We start from the raw sequence: 18,301 nt of genomic DNA, 5'->3' as shown, positions 1-18,301 counted from the left end.
CATTCCTTGTCTGTGTAGAATAGGTCAACTAGGGCAGCTCTGCCTCCAGGGAAGAAACAAGTTATTATAAGGCAAGAACTGTGATGCAAAAGTTATCACAGTTGGCTAGGGTAACGGGTTGGGATGCTCAAAACATATCCTACTGCGGAAGATGTTTTGATATCAGCCTCACCCTCAAACAGGTTTTCTCTTTAACCTATATAATGTCTAGCACAACTAGCTATGTTAAAGAAAACCTACATACAGGGCCTTGCAAAAGTATTCATGCCCCTTGGCGTTGTTTCTATTTTGTTGCATTACAACCTGTCATTTAAATGGATTTTTATTTGGATTTCATGTAATCGACGTACACAAAATAGTCCAACTTGGTGAAGGGGGAAAAAAACTTGTTTAAATTTTTTGCTTTTTTTAAGATGGAAAAGTGGTATGTGCATATGTATTCACCCCCTTTGCTAGGAAGCCCCTAAATAAGATCTGGTGCAACCAATTACCTTCAGTCACATAATTAGAATGCACACAGGTGGACTTTATTTAACTGTCATATGATCTGAGTATACATACACCTGTTCTGAAAGGCCCCAGAGTCTGCAACACCACTAAGCAAGGGGCACCATGAGGACCAAGTGGCTCTCCAAACAGGTCCGCCACAAATTTGTGGAGAAGTTCAGATCATAATAGCGGATGATATTGCCACTCCTATTTGCCACATCAATTTAAGCCTACTAGAAAGTGTTTTCCCTCAGGCCTGGAGGGAAGTTAAAGTTATTCCCCTGCCTAAATCCCCCTTTACTGGCTCAAATAGCTGACCAATCATACTGTTACTAACCCTTTGTAAACTTTTGTAAAAAATGGTGTTTGACCAGATGCAGTACAGTGCTATTTTACATTAAACAAATTGACAACTGACTTTCAGCACGCTTATAGGGAAGGACATTCAACAAGCACATCACTTACACAAGTGACTGATGATTGGCTGAGAGAAATTGATGATACAAAGATTGTGGGGGCTGTGTTGTTAGACTTCAGTGCAGCTTTTGACATTATCGATCATAGTCTGTTGCTGGAAAGACGTATGTATTATAGCTTTACACCCGCTGCTATATTGTGGATAACGAGTTACCTGTCTAACAGAACACAGAGGGTGTTCATAAAGAGTTACCTGTCTAACACTGAGGGCTTTCTTTAATGGAAGTTCTCCAGGGCAGCTGTCTAGGCCCTTTGCTTTTTTCAATCTTTACCAACGACATGCCACTGGCTTTGAGTAAAGCCCGTGTGTCTTTGTATGCGGATGACTCAATACTATACATGTCAGCTACCACAGTGACTGAAATGAATGCAACACTTAAAGAGCTCCAGTTAGTTTCAGAGTGGGTGGCAAGGAATAAGTTAGTCCTAAATATTTCTAAAACTAAAAGCATTTGGGACAGATCATTCACTAAACCCTAAACCTCAACTAAATCTTGTAATGAATAATGTGGTAATTAAGCAAGTTGAAGAGACTAAACTGCTTGGAGTAACCCTGGATTGTACTGTCATGGTGAAAACATATTGATACAACAGTAGCTAGGATGGGGAGAAGTCTGACCGTAATAAAGTGTTGTTCTGCATTCTTAACGGCACTATCAACAAGGCAGGTCCGCCAGGTCCTAGTTTTGTCACACCTGGACTACTGTTCAGTCATGTGGTCAGGTGCCACAAAGAGGGACTGGTTCAGAACAGGGCAGCACGGCTGGCCCTTGGATGTAGACAGAGAGCTAATATTAATAATATGCATGTCAATCTCTCCTGGCGGAAAGTGGAAGAGAGATTGACTTCATCGCTACTTTTATTTGTGAGAGGTATTGACATGTTGAATGCACGAGCTGTCTGTCTAAACTACTGGCACACAGCTCAGACACCCACGCATACCCCACAAGACATGCCACCAGAGGTCTCTTCACAGTCCCCAAGTCCAGAACAGACTATGGGAGGCACACAGTACTACATAGAGCCATGACTACATCAAACTCTATTCCACATCAAGTAAATCATGCAAGCAGTAAAATTACATAAAAAAAAGATAAAATACACCTTATGGAACAGCGGGTGACTGTGAAGCAACACAAACATAGGCACAGACAAATGCATAGAAACACACTTTAACATGCTCACTATACACACATGGATTTTGTGTTGTGGATATGTGGTAGTAGAGTAGGGGCCTGAGGGGGGACACTCGGTTGTGAATGTATTGTAATATAAAAATATATATATCTGCCTTAATTTAGCTGGACCCCAGGAAGAGTAGCTTCTGCCTTGTATTTATCTATAATAAATACAAATCCAAAAATTGCATACTGTGCCATTATCTCTTTGTATGTAAATGCATTGTGTAATATTTGTAAAACAGATTTCTAACAATTCCCGTTTGCCAGATTATCTGTGCCATTATTTTTAGCTACCAAGTGTGAAGTCTTCGTGTCAACAGTAAATCTATTTTAGTTTTATGAAAACATTCTCGATTATGCAAATGTTTCTCATATCACTCAATTTACCTCTGCTCATCAATCCAAGCACAGACCTCACTACAGTGTAAAAAAAGCCTGGCTTTTGCAAAAAATGTACCAAGAAAAAACACTTCCATCTCTGTTTTCATAATTTTACTTCAAATTGCAAGTGGTTGAATGTATCTCAACGGAGAAAGCATTCGAGCGAATGAAACAGCACTCCTCATGTCTCAATATGTGTAGGACATCTATCTGATGCTGTCTGGTCAAAAAGACTATGACAATGTTAGTGATCATAGCATTGAATGCAAGGGAAGCCCGAGAGCATTTGTCTTCCCTTGATAAAAATAAATAAAAATAATAGCCAATCAGTTAACTCAACTGTGAATGGTCCTGGTGCACCAAAAAAAAGTGTAAAGGGAAGCCAGTTTGGATTTGGCTTCACCCCAACCACATCAAAATCACACGTAATTGACAGAAAACATTAATTGTTGCATTTTGTTTTTGTCCTCCGGTGGGTAACTAGCTAGCTAAAATAGTCCCTTTCATAAATTAGCCATGGATGGAGATCTGTGGCGACCCGTCATTCAGGGTAGGTGGGGCAGAAAAATAATAATTGAGTTACTAAAGCGGCATTCAAACTTGGTCTGTTTTTTTGCTTTCTTGACCAAGTCAGCTCCAAAATGCAGGTGATTCAGCCTAGCCCTGTGCTTTGTGTGGTGGTGGGGCAGCCAGTGGAAAATACAGAGCGTAGGGGTTGGTAATGTTCACTAGTTGCGCCGTGATTGGCTCAATGTTCTGTCACTCGTGTTCCAAGGTTATTTTGTCCCATGTAAATATTCATTTTTTTCCTGTTTTTTTGTTGTTGTATATATTTCAATCTTCAAATTAAATATACCTTTCTGCAACCCGCTTCACCCAATTTGGTACGGATCTGCACTTTTTTTTTTTTGACCTTTAAACTGGAACCTCTTTCAGAAGCTAGCAAGCTAATTAGCTACCAGCTATTTAGTCATTGTTAGCCACTGCTAGAGGTCTTTACCTTTTAGCTCAGACTCCAGCCGCTTTAGCCCAGATAATACCTACCAGTCTGCACAGCGTGATATCAGCCCTCAGTACATCAGACTGCTTTTCTCCACTACATCACCGGATTCCTGCTGCAAGCTCTGGACCATTACACTGTATCATCGCAGCTAGCTAGCTGCTACCGAGTGGCTATTGTGGCTAACGCCCCTGTCCAGAAGCAAGCACCAGTTAGCCTCAAGCTAGCCTAGAGCTAGGCCCATCTCCCGGCTAGCCAACGAAGTACACAAACTACAGTACCTCTCTTGCCAATTGGCCTGGACCCTTTGTCGACACGGAGCCCAGCCGATCCATCACGACTGGTCTGCTGATTCGGCCGATGTGCTCTCCACCGGTCTCTGCATCGTGGATGTCAGTGAAGACCCATCTGCTAGCCCCGGCCCGCTAGCTTTCTGAACGCCGTGTCTCCCGCTCGCCTAGCGTAGTAACGACTACCTAACGGCTCCCTGTTTCATCTATTGCTGCTCATTGTACCCTATGATCACTCGGCTACACAGCTGATTCCTGCTGGACTGTTCATTAACATGGTACTTAATTTTGTTTATCTGTCGGCCCCAGCCTCGAACTCAGGCCCTGTGTGTAGCTAACTGACCCTCTGTGCCCATTCATCGCTATTTACCCGTTGTTGTTGTCTTAGCTGTTTACCCCTTGTCTCAGCTCTCCAAATCAACACCTGTGATTGCTTTATGCCTCTCTCTAATGTCAATATGCCTTGTATACTGTTGTTTCGGGTAGCTCCTCATTGTTTTATTTTACTGCGGAGCCCCTAGTACCGCTCAGCATGCCTTAGATAGCTCCTTTGTCCCACCCCTCACACTTGCAGAGACCTCCCCTAGCTTAACTGGTGCCCCCAGAGATGCAACCTCTCTTATCGTCACTCAATGCCTAGGTTTTTTCTCCACTGTACTCGCACCCTACCATACCCTTGTCTGTACATTATGCCCTTAATCTATCCTACCACACCCAGAAATCTGCTCCTTTTATTCTCTGTTCCCAACACACTAGATGACCAGTTCTGATAGCCTTTAGCCATACCCTCATCCTACTCCACCTCTGTTCCTATGGTGATGTAGAGGTTAACCCAAGCCCTGTGTGTCCCCAGGCGCTCTCATTTGTTGACTTCTCTAACTGTAAAAGCCTTGTGTTCATGCATGTTAACATCAGAAGCCTCCTCCCTAAGTTAGCTTTATTCACTGCTTTAGCACACTCTGCCAACCCTGATGTCCTAGCCGTGTCTGAATCCTGGTTTACGAAGGACACCAAAAATTCTGAAATTCCCATCCCCAACTACAACATTTTACGTCAAGATAGAACTGCTAAAGGGGGTGGAGTAGCAATCTACTGCAGCGATAGCATGCAGAGTTCTGTCATACTATCCAGGTCTATGCCCAAACAGTTTCTACTATGCCCAAACAGAGATTCTACTTTTAAAAATCCATCTCTCCAGAAATAAGTCTCTCACTGTTGTCGCTTGTTATAGACACCCTCAACTCCCAGCTGTTCCCTGGACACCATATGTGAATTGATTGTCCCCCATCTATCTTCAGAGTTCGTACTGTTAGGTGACCTAACCTGGGATATGCTTAACACCCCTGCCGTCTTACAATCTAAGATAGATGCCCTCAATCTCGCACAAATTATCAAGGAACCTACCAGGTACAACCCTAAATCCGTAAACATGTCCACAGTCATTCCCCTCTTCAAAGGGGGAGACACTCTAGACCCAAACTGTTACAGACCTATATCCATCCTTCCCTGCCTTTCTAAAGTCTTCGAAAGCTAAGTTAACAAACAGATCACAGACCATTTCGAATCCCACCGTACCTTCTCCGCTATGCAATCCGGTTTCCGAGCTGGTCATGGGTGCACCTCAGCCACGCTCAAGGTCCTAAACAATATCACAACAGCCATCGACCTGGCCAAGGTTTTCGACTCTGTGACGTCGCTCTTTCTGTGGGTGATTTTTTGATCAACCTCTACGCAGACGACACCATTCTGTATACATCTGGCCCTTCTTTGGACACTGTGCTAACAAACCTCCAAACGAGCTTCAATGCCATACAAAACTCCTACGAAGCCTCCAACTGCTCTTAAATGCTAGTAAAACTAAATACATGCTCTTCAACCGATCGCTGCCCACACCCGCCCACCCGACTAGCATCACTACTCTGGACGGTTCTGACTTAGAATACGTGGACAACTATAAATACCTAGGTGTCTGGCTAGACTGTAAACTCTCCTTCCAGACTCATATTAAGCATCTCCAATCCAATATTAAATCTAGAATCGGCTTCCTATTTCGCAACAAAGCCTCCTTCACTCATGCTGCCAAACATACCCTAGTAAAACTGACTATCCTACCGATCCTTGACTTCGGCGATGTCATTTACAAAATAGCATCCAACACTCTACTGCATCCAATTTGCTATCACAGTGCCATCCGTTTTGTCACCAAAGCCCCATATACTCCCCACCACTGCGACCTGTACAGTATGCTCTCGTTGGCTGGTCCTCGCTACATATTCGTCACCAAACCCACTGGCTCCAGGTCATCTATAAGTCTTTGCTAGGTAAAACTCTACCTTATCTCAGCTCACTGGTCACGCACTCCAACAGGTATATTTCACTGGTCATCCCCATATCCAACACCTCTTTTGGCCGCCTTTCCTTCCACCTTCCGCCTTGCTGCCAATGACGGGAATGAATTGCAAAAATCACTGAAGTTGGAGATCTATATCTCCCTCACTAACTTTAAGCTTCAGCTGTCAAAGCAGCTTACCGATAGCGGCAGCTGTACACGGCCCATATGTAAATAGCCCATCCAACTACTTACCTCATCCCCATATTTATTTGAGTTTTTCTGCTCTTTTGCACAACAGTATTTCTACTTGCACATCCTCATCTGCACATTCTATCACTCCAGTGTTAAATGCTAAATTGTAATTACTTCGCCACTATGGCCTGTTTATTGCCTTACCTCCTTACTTAATTTGCATACACTGTATACAGATTTTTCTATTGTGTTATTGACCGTACGTTTGTTTATCCCATGTGTAACTCTGTGTTGTTTTTGTTGCACTGCTTTGCTTTATCTTGGCCAGGCTGCAGTTGTAAATGAGAACTTGTTTTCAACTGGCTTACCTGGTTAAATAAAGGTGAACCAAAAATAAAAACTCACGGGGACATTACGTCACCGCAAAATCTACGGGGAGAGCTCGAAAATTAAAGCTCGAAAATCACATTATAGGAATTTTAATGAATTTATTTGCAAATTATGGTGGAAAATAAGTATTTGGTCACCTACAAACAAGCAAGATTTCTGGCTCTCACAGACCTGTAACTTCTTTAAGAGGCTCCTCTGTCCTCCACTCGTTACCTGTATTAATGGCACCCATTTGAACTTGTTATCAGTATAAAAGACACCTGTCCACAACCTCAAACAGTCACACTCCAAACTCCACTATGGCCAAGACCAAAGAGCTGGACACCAGAAACAAAATTGTAGACCTGCACCAGGCTGGGAAGACTGAATCTGCAATAGGTAAGCAGCTTGGTTTGAAGAAATCAACTGTGGGAGCAAATATTAGGAAATGGAAGACATACAAGACCACTGATAATCTCACTCAATCTGGGGCTCCACGCAAGATCTCACCCTGTGGGGTCAAAATGATCACAAGAACGGTGAGCAAAAATCCCAGAACCACACGGGGGGACCTAGTGAATGACCTGCAGAGAGCTGGGACCAAAGTAACAAAGCCTACCATCAGCAAGGGCATTGAAGATGAAACGTGGCTGGGTCTTTCAGCGTGACAATGATCCCAAACACACCGCCCGGTCAACGAAGGAGTGGCTTCGTAAGAAGCATTTCAAGGTCCTGGAGTGGCCTAAGCCAGTCTCCAGATCTCAACCCCATAGAAAATCTTTGGAGGGAGTTGAAAGTCCGTGTTGCCCAGGAATAGCCCCAAAACATCACTGCTCTAGAGGAGATCTGCATGGAGGAATGGGCCAAAATACCAGCAACAGTGTGTGGAAACCTTGTGAAGACTTACAGAAAATGTTTGACCTCTGTCATTGCCAACAAAGGGTATATAACAAAGTATTGAGATAAACTTTTGTTATTGACCAAATACTTATTTTCCACCATAAATTCATAAAAAATCCTACAATGTGATTTTCTGGATTTTTTTTGCTCATTTTGTCTGTCATAGTTGAATTGGGAGAACTTGCACAATTGGTGGCTGACTAAATACTTTTTCGCCCCACTGTATGTGGTATTGTGCTGTGACAAAACGGCACAATTTAGAGTGGCCTTTTATTGTCCCCAGCACAAGGTGTGTAATGATCATGCTGTTTAATCAGCTTCTTGATATGCCACACCTGTCAGGTGGATGGATTATCTTGACAAAGGAGAAATGCTCACTAACAGGGATGTAAACAAATGTGTGCACAAAATGAGAGAAATTAGCATTTTGTGCTTATGTACATTTTCTGGGATTCTTTTATTTCAGTTCATGAAACATGGGACCAACACTTTAGATGTTGAGTTTATATTTTTGTTCAATATAAATACTTGCAAGAGGTTTGTTGTTCTGGCTCTAAAATTGTTTTATCTCAACATGCACGCCAATGGATCCCATGACATTATTTACTGCAACATGAATACAAATTGTGGTAAGGTATAGCGCAATATCAATTGACCATTTGTTAGTGCTATGACCATAAACATGCAACCTTTTTAGGCGAGTGCCTTGTTCAAGTTATGTTACGTCATCAACCAGGAAAACCTGCTATTTTGGGGTTGTGAACTTATTCAGGTTAAGACCGGGTCACCTCTGTCCCACTGGGTGAAACAAAAAGAGTGGACACATTGAACTCTTGGCATGTACCTTAACTGGTCAGATAAGATATTTTATATTACAAATGGGTTGAATGAAAAGCCGATGAATGATGAACTGTACAGGGAACAAAAGGTAGTCCCAAGACTCCCAACTAATAAATATACAGATAATTACCACTCTTCGACCCTCTCATTCAAGCCTCTGCCTGGCACCGAAAGTATAAATGTATAGCTGTGTGTGTCTGTCCAGTTGGTAAGTCCGCCAGAAATTACTGCTTGCAGACCATCACATTCATGTCATTTCTTTTTATAAATAAAACAAGATCACAGGCTAGGTTCAAACACATATAGGATAGGCAAACATTCCAGGTTTCATTACATTTTTATGAAAATAAGAGACATTGGAAATGCAACGTTGCAAAGCAACTGCCTCATCATTGCTTCTCCCTCTTTCAGACATCACAGTTTACAGGGAATGTTTGACTGTGAACTCAGAACACAGGAGAGTGAATACTCATGGCATTATGAGAAGAAATACAGATTACAGCACCGGACACCATATTCTTATGACATGATCAAAACATGTTTGCTTAAAAAATAATAAACCCACACACACTTGGAGAAGCATGTGTCTCCTCTGCATGCCATGTCCACACATTATTTAAAGTAGACATGATTGGAGGAATCCATCACAAAAACTGGAACTTGACAAAAAACAGGAATAAGGACACAAAACAGCCCATACCAAACCCAGTCAGGATTATTTTGTGGTCAACACTGATCACAGGGCCAGATAATGATCATGTAAAAGGTGGTAAGGGGATTCCTTATATTTATATGCTACTAGTGGTCAACTGTAAATTGGCAGGTTAACTGGGATGTTCAACTGAAGTCAAAGAGACTCATCCAACAGATGTGGCCGGTTCAGAGTTCAGGCACACACCCTTAACCTGAATGCAAAAAGTGGCATAATATGCAACCACTTTCACCATTTTTCAGAAAGTATTCATACCCCTTGACTTATTCAACATTTTGTTGTTACAGCCTGAATTCAAAATGGATTCAATATTTATTTTTCTTACCCATTTACACACAACACCCGATAATGACACAGTGAAAACGTGTTTTTAGACATTTTTTCAAATGTATTGAAAATGAAATACACAAAGATCTCATTTACATAAGTATTCACACCCTTGAATCAATACATGTTAGAATCACATTTGGCAGTGATTACAGCTGCGAGCCTTTCTGGGTAAGTCTCTAAGCGCTTTGGACACCTGGAATATACAATATTTACCTATTTATTCTTTTCAAAATTCTTCAAGCTCAAATTGATTGTTGATCATTCCTAGACAACCATTTTCAACTCTTGCCAAATATTTTCAAGCAGATTGAAGTCGAAACTAACTCGGCCACTTGGAACATTCACTGTCTTCTTGGTAAGCAACTCCAGTGTTGATTTGGCCTTGTGTTATAGGTTATTGACCTGCTGAAAGGTGAATTAATCTCCCAGTGGTACTCCGTAATGTCTTGTATTTGCCCCAAACATAACACTTTGTATTCAGGACAAAAAGTTAATTGCTTTGCCACATTTTTGCATTATTATTTTAGTGCCTTGTTGCAAACAATGTTTTGGAATATTTATATGCTGTACAAGCTTCCTTCTTTTCACTCTGTCAATTAGGTTAGTATTGTGGAGTAACTAAAAATTTTGTTGATCCATCAATGTCTTGGTAAGCAGCTCCAGTGTATATTTGGCCTTATACAACAGGTGGGTCTAATGCTCATTGGTAAATAGGCATTTTAACGTCATAGATTTAGCCGGTGGTAACTTGTGGAATAGACACTGGACACTGACGTTAAAATGCCTATTTACTATTTTCGGTCTGACTGTGCAATCCACTGTCTCATCAGATCTCCACTATAAAAAACATCTAGACATTATCTCACAGTTTTTTTCCTATCACAGCCATTAAACTCTTTTTTTAGTCACCATTTGCCTTCTGGTCAAATCCCTGAGAGGTCTCCTTCCTCCGGCAACTGAGTTAGGAAGGACGCCTCTATCTTTGTAGTGACTGGATGGTGCACCCAAAGTGCAATTAGTAATGTCACCAGGCTCAAAGGCATATTCAATGTATATATATATATTTTTTTTTACCCATCTACCAATTGGTGCCCTTCTTTGCGAGGCATTGGAAAACCTCCCTGGTCTTTGTGTTTGAAATTCAATGCTCGACTGAGGTACCTTACAATTCTGTATGTGTATGTGTGTCCATGGAACTTATGTGACTTGTTAAGCAAATGTTTTCTCCTGAACTTATTTAGGCTAGCCATAGCAAAGGGGTTGAATACTTATTGACTCATGACATTTCAGTTTTTCAGTTTTTATTAATGAGTAAACATTTCAAAACTAATTATTCCACATTGACGTTAATGGGGTATTGTATGTAGGTAGGTCAGTGACAGAATACATTTTTAATTGAGGCTGTAACACAACAAAATGTGGAAAAAGTCAAAAGGGTGTGAATACCTTCTGAAGGCACTGTAATTTAGCATTTCTTTGTCACTGGTAACACAAACATACCCATCACTTCACACAAATTAGAACACAAAATTTGTGATATTGACAAATGTTCTTAATATATGGCCACAGACAACCTTTTGAGGATGGCATGCCACGTTTTTGAACATCACTGAAAACTACTGGTTGACCTCTGAATTCCTCCCTTGTTTCTTACTTCTCCCGTGGCAAGAGCTCACTGGAGCTGCAATTTGTACAAAGTTGCAAGAACCTGTGGTCAAATTAGTTTTAAAGGAGAGCACCAGGGATGCACAATATATAGGTGGACATATCGGAATCGGACGAAATTAGCTAAAAATGCCAACATCGGTATCGGCCCCGATGTCTAGTTTAACGGCGATGTTAAAAACTAATGTCAAAGTTACCGTTCATACCTATATAATGTATAGGACGTAATACAGGACGTAATGACGCCAAGTAAAATGTGCTACAGGTGCAACACAGCATTCCTAACCTAGCCCACAATGTCTGCAGTGTGGATCGAGCAGTCAACAAGTCAAGCAGTCATTTGAAAGAGTAAGAACATTTCAGCGAGACAACTCAAAGGCGAAATCCATTAAAGCCAAGATAATGGAATTCATTGCCCTTGACAATCAACCGCTCTGTCGTGGGTGATGATGGCTTTCGCCGACTGGTCGAGCACCGGTGTGCTATTTTTCAGATGTTGCCCTACCGAAGTCACACATTGATAGCGTCACTGCTATTAGCTTCACGACATACATACTATGGAACGCCGTTTGGGTCTTTGCATGTCAAAAAAGATACAGTAGCACTCTCAAAGCTGTACAAAAAAGTCTGCAAACACCGGCCACGAACGATGTGTTAACAATACCGCCTTGGTAATAAAGCATTATTTGTTCGACTGCAACTTCTGGAGTGGTTAGCTTTAGCTTGGTACCTAGCTAGCACCAATACAACCAGCCTGAAAACAATGACCAGTAGAAACTGCAGTCATTTTCATTATTCTTAACAATTATTTAGGAATCCTTGTGAGTAAGTATTAGCTAGGTTGCTACTTGTTGTTAGCCTATTAAAATCTAACTTCGGTTCATGAAAATAAATAGCTAGCCAGCTACTTAACCCTGTTACCCAAAGCTAACGTTATAAGCAGCCAGCTAGTTTCATCTGGCTAGTGAGGCTCGACTGGACCGGGTTATGTGTTGTGAAGCTAGCCACAATAAGGATTAAGCACAATAGTGGAATTTGCGGTTTGACTTCAAAATAAAAGTATGACATTGACAGTGATGCAAATGAATAGAAATAGTAGAATTATGCCATACTTTTATTTTGAAGGCTAAAGCGCAAAGTCCACTATCGTGGCTAATCCCACATAGATGGGTCTGACCACCATTAATCAAACAAGAACTATCTTATCAATTAGGCTTATTTTAAATGACATCTAGCTATATAGTTAGCTAGCTGACTATATAGCTACTGAAACAGATAGTCATTTTGCTATGTTTTGGGGAAGAAAATAGTTTGCATTTATCAGCTAGCTAGATTGTTTTTATGACAGCACTGTAGGTGCGCGAGACAACTTTACCAGCATCATAGCATATCGATGAATCATTGTGACATGAAATACAAGTGATAGTGTAATCAATGTGTCAAAACTACGTAAAAAATGTATGAACGAGTTAAATTATTATTCGTATTCAGGTCCTGATTGGTAAAACGGTGTTATTTGACACGAAAAGACCCAAACGGCGTTCCATAGAAATCCTGGTTGAGAATGAAATGACTGAACAACGAAACAGCACAGCAAGTACAGTTGAATTTCTTGTTAATTAACAAACTATAGCTTTGGAAAGTCGGTTAGGACATCTACTTTGTGCATGACACACATGATTTTTCCAACAAATGTTTACAGGCAGATTCTTTCACTTATAACTCACTGTATCACAATTCCAGTGGATCAGAAGTTTACATACACTAAGTTGACTGCCTTTAAACAGCTTGGAAAATTCCAGAAAATGTCATGGGTTTAGAAGTTTCTGACAGGCTCTAATTGACATCATTTGAGTCAATTGGAGGTGTACCTGTGGGTGCATTTCAAGACCTACCTAAGACCTAACTCAGTGCCTCTTTGCTTGACATTATGGGAAAATCAAAAGAAATCAGCCAAGAACTCCACAAGTCTGGTTAATCCTTGGGAATAATTTCCAAACGCATGAAGGTACCACATTCATCTGTACAAACAATAGTACGCAAGTATAAACACCACGGTATCACGAACACGCCATACCGCTCAGGAAGGAGACGCATTCTGTCTCCTAGAGATGAACGTATTTTGGTGCAAAAAGTGCAAATCAATCCCAGAACAGCAGCAAAGGACCTTGTGAAGATGCTGGAGGAAACAGGTACAAAAGTATCTATATCCACAGTAAAACGAGTCCTATACTGACATAACCTGAAAGGCCGCTCAGCAAGGAAGAAGCCACTGCTCAAAAACCACCATAAAAAAGCCAGACTATAGTTTGCAACTGCACATGGGGACAAATGTTGTACTTTTTGGAGAAATGTCCTCTGGTCTGATGAAACAAAAATAGAACTGTTTGACCATCGTTATGTTTGGAGGAAAAATTGGGGAGGATTGCAAGCTGAAGAACACCATCCCAACCGTGAAGCACAGGGGTGGCAGCATCATGTTGTTGTCATGTTTGCTAGAGGAAGGACTGGTGCACTTCACAAAATAGATGGCTTCATGAGGATGGAAAATTATGTGGATATATTGAAGCATCATCTCAAGACATGAGTCAGGAAGTTAAAGCTTGGTCGCAAATGGGTCTTCCAAATAAATGGACAATGATCCAAAGCATACTTCCGAAGTTGATGCAAAATGGCTTAAGGACAACAAAGTCAAGCTATTGGAGTGGCCATCACAAAGCACTGACCTCAATCCTATAGAACATTTGTGGGCAGAACTGAAAAAGCATGTGCAAGCAAGGAGGCCTACAAACCAGACTGAGTTACACTAGCTCTGTCAGGAGGAATGGGCCAAAATTCACCCAACTTATTGTGGGAAGCTTGTGGAAGGCTACCCGAAACGTTTGACTCAATTTAAAGGCAATGCTACCAAATACTAATTGAGTGTATGTAAACTTCTGACCCACTGGGAATGTGATGAAAGAAATAAAAGCTGAAAGAAATCATTCTCTCTACTATTATTCTGACATTTCACATTCTTAAAATAAAGCGGTGATCCTAACTGACCTAAGACGAGGAATATTTACTAGGATTAAATGTCAGGAATTGTGAAAAACTGAGTTTAAATGTATTTTGCTAAGGGGTATGTAAACTTACGACTTCAACTGTAAGTGAAAGAAATAGGTTTTGATTATGTTTGACTGGTAATGGGGACATGTAAATGCCAACAAAATAACTTTTTGGTCAGTGTGGTGTGTGTAACCTTTATTTAACTAGGCAAGTCAATTAAGAACAAATTCTTATTTACAATGACAGCCCGGGCGACACTGGGCCAATTGTGCGCCGCCCTATAGGACTCCCAATCACGGCCGGATGTGATACAGCCTGGATTCGAATCAGGGACCATAGTGACGCCTCTTTCACTGAGATGCAGTGCCTTAGACCGCCGCGTCCATGTGTGTGTGTTAACTATTTACCTGTACTAGAGTGGAAAATATTGGATATCGGTATCGGCCAAAAAAGTCATATCGGTGCATCACTAGAGAGCACTCCAGTTTTTGTAGGCTTATGGTGTTTGTGAATAGGTATAATTATTGGGTAAAGCACTTCTGATAGGAGGCAAATGAGCACTTTTGAATGCAACCATATATCATGCTACTATTAGTGAGACTCTTTGAAAAATAAACATTTGGCATTTTTTCAATAGATGGAAATCAACTATCCAATTTTAAAGCCTACATAGAACTTAATTAAACTGTGGCCTATAAATATGGCAAAATTAAGTCATAGATTCAAATAAATAAAAAAAATAGTGCAACTTTGCTGGTATAGTAAAAGGAGATTATACCCTCAGCATTCAACCAAGACAAAATATATTGGATATAATTTTGATTTGTTCACATTAAGTCTCACTCCTCCGACCTCTTACTTTTGAGTGGCTACATTACTATTTAGATTAAAAACAAGATTAACAAAACTCTTAATTTGTAAGTAACTTTACTTCAGTAAAACACCTAGCCCATTGATAACATGCTGCTCCGGCTTTATCCACTGGGGGGGTTTAAGGTGAGGGGGTGGTTGTACATTGGTCTCACTGAGGTACCGGTTAGGAAGGAGAACAGTGGCACAGGTTGTGCGGTGGTTGATTTTATCACTCCTCAGTCAAAGCCATCCCTGTCACAGGCACGCGGCGATAAAAGAAGCTGGATCCTCGGAAGAGATGGCCCTAATGGGTGAGAAATAAAAAGACAGTTTCAGACATGCACTACCAGAGAAAACAATCACACACACAAGTGTGTTCCATTTGCTCCAGCTGAATGAGCATGACTGTACCTCGTGGCTCAGATGAGCCCAACAGTGGACCCAGGACTTAAAGATGGGAGAGTTAGGGGGAAGACCAGCCACCAACCTGTGAACACACAAGACAGAGATCCATCCATCCATAAGCTGAACCCTCAAGCTAACACTTCATGTTATTTGTCTCTCAAACAAACACATTTAAACTGTATTCTATTATTTTGTGATATATCAAGGCTATACTTTGATATGAAAGTCATGACAGATACACCATTATTCTCAAATGGCACCAGCTATAGGACAGTTAAGTACAGGTAACAGTAACAAGGCCATGTGGTACTTTCTATTGTTGTACTCTTGACTTAAATCAAATGTGCTTCAGTGAGAGATCACTGACCTGGGTATGCTTGTAAACCTTATAAATTGAATCTAGTTATTCAAATATGCAATGTAATAACAAATGATGCATGATGTTGAGTAATCTTAAGTCAAAACTTTAACTAGGCCACTCAGGAACATGCAATGTCTTGGTAAGCAGCTCCAGTGTATATTTGGCCTTATACAACAGGTGGGTCTGATGCTGATTGGTAAATAGGCATTTTAACGTCATAGATTTAGCCGGTGGTAACTTGTGGAATAGACACTGGACACTGACGTTAAAATGCCTATTTACTATTTTCGATCTGACTGCGCAATCCACTGTCTCATCGGACCAGCCAAGCAATTTATAAACTTCATCTTCACTATAAAAAGCATCTAGACATTATCTCACATTTCTCTTAGACTAGTTTTCAACAGCAGAGATTTGTATAAACCTTGCTCTCTGTCTCTCCGACATTTGCAACATTGTTTCAATATTCAAATTCGACCTACAGCTGTCCCATAGTAATGAACATGTCTGTAGTCGGGACGAGAGACAGGCAGGCAGCGTTTCTCAGCCAGTCGAAATCATGAATCAGCTGGCATTAGAGCCAACCAGGTTCAATGTTAGCTAGCTAACATTAGGCTATAACTAGCAATGCAAATGGCTCTGAGATAAGAATAATATAACAACTACACAGATCATACACATAACGTTAGCTAGCTAGCCAGCCAGCTAACGTTACCTAGCTAACAGTACACTAACTTGAAATGAAAAGGACTTTGACAAAATTAGAAACGTGTAATATCTGAAAATGTAGCTAGCTAGACAATTATACATGGATGCTTCTCCCTCTGTCACGGATGCCATTGTTGCCTTTAGTTTGAAGATGTAATCCGGAGACAGGTGTTTTATACAACAGCCAGTGTTCTCTTTATCGACTGTCTGCATATTTGCAATCAAACGGGAGAATTTTCTCCATCTCCTCAGCTATCATACTCTAATTCCACTGATTTCAAACTTATGCCATTCTGCTACATAATATCTTTCAAAAAAAGCCTCTTTAGAAAGAATTACCTACACATACTGACCATCATGTTATAGACAGAAGCATGCTACATGGCAGGCCAATCCGAACTCATCTCTCAGCATGTTCCAGAAGGCATGTCTGCCTTCGTCTCGGGTCTAACAAGACCCATGTCAATCTATTCTCCAAACACCGGCTTCTCTGGCATTTTCACTTAATTGTGTTTTAGGTTATTGTCCTGCAGAAAGGTGAATTTGTCTCCCAGTGTCTGTTGGAAAGCAGACTGAAGAAGGTTTTCTTCTAGGATATTGCCTGTGCTTAGCTCTATTCTATTTATTTTTTATCTTAAACTCCCTAGTCCTTGCCAAGGAAAAGCATACCCATAACATGATGCAGCCACCACCATGCTTGAAAATATTAAGAGTAGTACTCAGTGATGTGTTGGATTTGCCCCAAACATAACACTTTGAATTTAGGACAAAGTACATTTTAAATTGCAAACAGGATGCATGTTGTGGAATATTTTTATTCTGTACAGGCTTCCTTATTTTCACTCTGTCATTTAGATTAGTATTGTGGAGTAACTACAATGTCGTTAATCCATTCGCAGTTTTCTCCTATCACAGCCATTAAACTCTGTAACTGTTTTAAAGTCACCATTGGTCTTATGGTGGAATCCCTGAGCAGATTCCTTTCTCTCCGGCAACTGAGTTAGGATGGACGCCTGTACCTTTGTAGTGACTCGGTGTATTGATACACCATCCAAAGTGTAATTAAAACTTCACCATGCTCAAAGAGATATTCCATGTCTGCTTAAAAAAAAAAATCCCATCGAACAATAGTTGCCCTTTACGAGGCATTGGAAAACCTCCCTGCTCTTGGTGGTTGAATGTGCTTACATATAATTGTATGTGTGGGGTACAGAGATGGGGTAGTCATTCGAAAATCATGTTAACTACTATTATTGCACACATAGTTCATGCAACTTATTATGTGATTTGTTAAAGTTATTACTCCTGAACTTATTCATGCTTGCCCAAAACAAAGGGGTGGAATTCTTATTCACTGTGTTTCAGCTTTTCATTTTTATAAATTTGTGAAAGTCCACTTTGATATTAAGGGATATTGTGTGTAGATTAGAGACACAACATTTCAATGTAATCCATTTTAATTCAGGTTGTAACACAACAAAATGTGATTTGTTTCAGGAAACTAGGCGTACGTCGCGGGTCACTACTTCATAGGAAGTAGTGACCCGCGGAACATGTGAGCTTTTATGTGCCTTAATAACAAACATGTATGCCATTTATGAATATAATTGTTAAATTACGAGCCTAGTTGGTTTATTCACAGAAAAAGTCAGCAACCTTCCCGCTAGCCATAATTGGCTGAGATAATGAGTGGGCTGGACATGCCGAGAGATGAGTTCGGATTGGTCTGCCATATAGCAAGCTTCTTTCTATTTGAGCTGGTCAGTAGG

The 18,301-nt window shown here is 40.8% G+C and overlaps 1 protein-coding gene across 1 annotated transcript in view; it reads right to left on the bottom strand.

Annotated features, from left to right (window-relative positions):
- Positions 1 to 15,116: 15,116 nt before the first annotated feature.
- LOC109869321 (mitochondrial carrier homolog 1) overlaps positions 15,117 to 18,301 on the bottom strand; it is a 38,270-nt gene continuing 35,085 nt past the window's right edge. The window contains exons 11-12 of the mRNA XM_020459396.2: positions 15,470 to 15,545; positions 15,117 to 15,362 (exon numbers count right to left, since the gene is read on the bottom strand). Of these exons, the coding sequence (XP_020314985.1) occupies positions 15,288 to 15,362; positions 15,470 to 15,545 (151 nt within the window). The 3' untranslated portion in view covers positions 15,117 to 15,287. The remainder of the gene's footprint in view (positions 15,363 to 15,469; positions 15,546 to 18,301) is intronic.

This window comes from Oncorhynchus kisutch, linkage group LG24 (assembly GCF_002021735.2).
Source record: "Oncorhynchus kisutch isolate 150728-3 linkage group LG24, Okis_V2, whole genome shotgun sequence".
In the NCBI taxonomy this organism is placed as follows: Eukaryota; Metazoa; Chordata; class Actinopteri; order Salmoniformes; family Salmonidae; genus Oncorhynchus; species Oncorhynchus kisutch.
Note: the sequence above shows the minus strand (reverse complement) of the source record. Positions and strands in the feature narration are given on the sequence as shown.